This window comes from Austrofundulus limnaeus, unplaced genomic scaffold, assembly GCF_001266775.1.
Source record: "Austrofundulus limnaeus strain Quisiro unplaced genomic scaffold, Austrofundulus_limnaeus-1.0 Scaffold1015, whole genome shotgun sequence".
Lineage (NCBI taxonomy): Eukaryota > Metazoa > Chordata > Actinopteri > Cyprinodontiformes > Rivulidae > Austrofundulus > Austrofundulus limnaeus.
The window spans coordinates 59,490-61,192 of NW_013953417.1; the positions used below are offsets into that span (position 1 = coordinate 59,490).

Consider the following 1,703-nt stretch of genomic DNA (forward strand, 5'->3'; position numbering starts at 1 on the left):
ATGACCCATAATTGGGTCCCAAGCCCAACTTTGGGAACCAAAGTGCAGTGGTTCCCAGACTTTTCAGCTTTTGACCCACAAAATAACAGCAGCAGAGACCTGAGCCCCCCAACTGTTTTATATGATAAACATTTGTATCAGGTCAACTAAACATGGGCATAGTAACAATATTTTTTTATACTACATTAATCCATTTTAAATACACTCATTTGTAACAACTAAGGTAAAAATATAATTAATTCAGAAAATCTTTTCAGGACCCCACTTTGTGTCTTGACCCCAGCTTTGGGAACCACTGGTATAAAGAGTTCTGACCACATGTGTTTATAAATAACATTACAGCTGAAAAAAACTGAATTAAGATGAATAAAGTACTTCAACACAGCTAACTCAGGATTAGCAGCTCAGCAGGGTAACTTTAGGTTCAGTTCAGGATGTTTTATAACCTGTTGAGGTTCTGTGGACAAAACAGCGTTTCCTGTTTTCTTTTAAATTTAACTTCTGTTAAGATCTGCCAGTGGAATATGGACATGTTTGGTATCAACAGAAACGTCAGAATCTTGGCTGGAATCTTGTAAAACACATCCACCAAACACAGTTCAAACATCAAGCAGTTCAATCGGAAGGTAAACAAATTGTACAAAATAACGTCATTCAAAATCTGAAAGAAAGGCCTTTTGTTTCAAAGCAAGTTGCCACGGGGTGGTAAAAGGTAGTAAAAGGTTGTAAATTAAAAGAGCTCAAATTTAGGCCAGTGAAAGGTAGTAAAAGGTAACAAACAGAATTTGACTTGGATGTAAATTTTTGATCAACCTGCAGGTCTTAAAACACGAAGGATTTCCACCACCGGGGGGGAAAAAGGGATTTTCTGTTGCGGTCTTGGAAATTTGTAGCAACACTTGAACTTGTACTGGATTTCTTGGCCTTAATTTGCAAAGAAAACAATTCAAAATCAGAAGTTTATTAAGTGTTAGTAAAGCCAGTGATACATGTAACTCTTACATGAAGGTAAATAAATACCTTCCTTTCTTCACGAGTGCAGTTCGGCTGTTATTTCACAAGTATAATGCATTGTTTTGAATGGATGCAGCACAAAAATCTGTTTTTCTGTGTGCAGACATGTGAACAGAGACATGTGAGTCATTTCCAGTACCTGAGCTGGCCCGACTACGGAGTCCCCACCTCAGCAGTGACTCTCATCGACTTCCTAGGAGCTGTAAAGAAACAACAGAGGAAGATGGTGAAGGCTTTGGGCTCTCAGTGGACAGGCCACCCACTGGGACCACCAATGGTGGTCCACTGCAGCGCTGGCATTGGGAGAACAGGTAATGAGCAGTGGCGCCTGCAGAAAAATTTTTCAGGGGGGCCATGGGGTGGGGGGGGCACTGAAAAACCAGGGGTGGCACACCAAAACTAATATTTATAACAGATAAATTTATGATGTGTTTGTAAAAATGACTAATTGAAAACTATGGCAATATAAAGCTATGGATTTGCCAACAGATGTTCAGTTTGTAATTTCACAGATAATATCACTGATTTTATGACATTCAGAGACAAAAAACAAGAGTAAGTATTTGTAATGTTGGGGGGACCAACTGGTGGGGGGGTCTGGGGATCCTACCCCAGAAAAATTTTAAAGAAGTAGATGCCATTTCCTGCATTCTGGTCTATTTTAACAAGTTGTTAAACAGATTTTTACC

The 1,703-nt window shown here is 39.3% G+C and overlaps 1 protein-coding gene across 1 annotated transcript in view; it reads left to right on the forward strand.

Annotated features, from left to right (window-relative positions):
- The window catches only part of ptpn9a (protein tyrosine phosphatase non-receptor type 9a), a gene marked incomplete at its 3' end in the record, with an annotated part of 45,337 nt that extends 44,012 nt beyond the window's left edge, over positions 1-1,325 (forward strand). Inside the window, 1 exon segment of the mRNA XM_014030201.1 lies at positions 1,118-1,325. Within this exon segment, the coding sequence (XP_013885655.1) occupies positions 1,118-1,325 (208 nt within the window).
- Between the last annotated feature and the right edge of the window lie 378 nt (positions 1,326-1,703).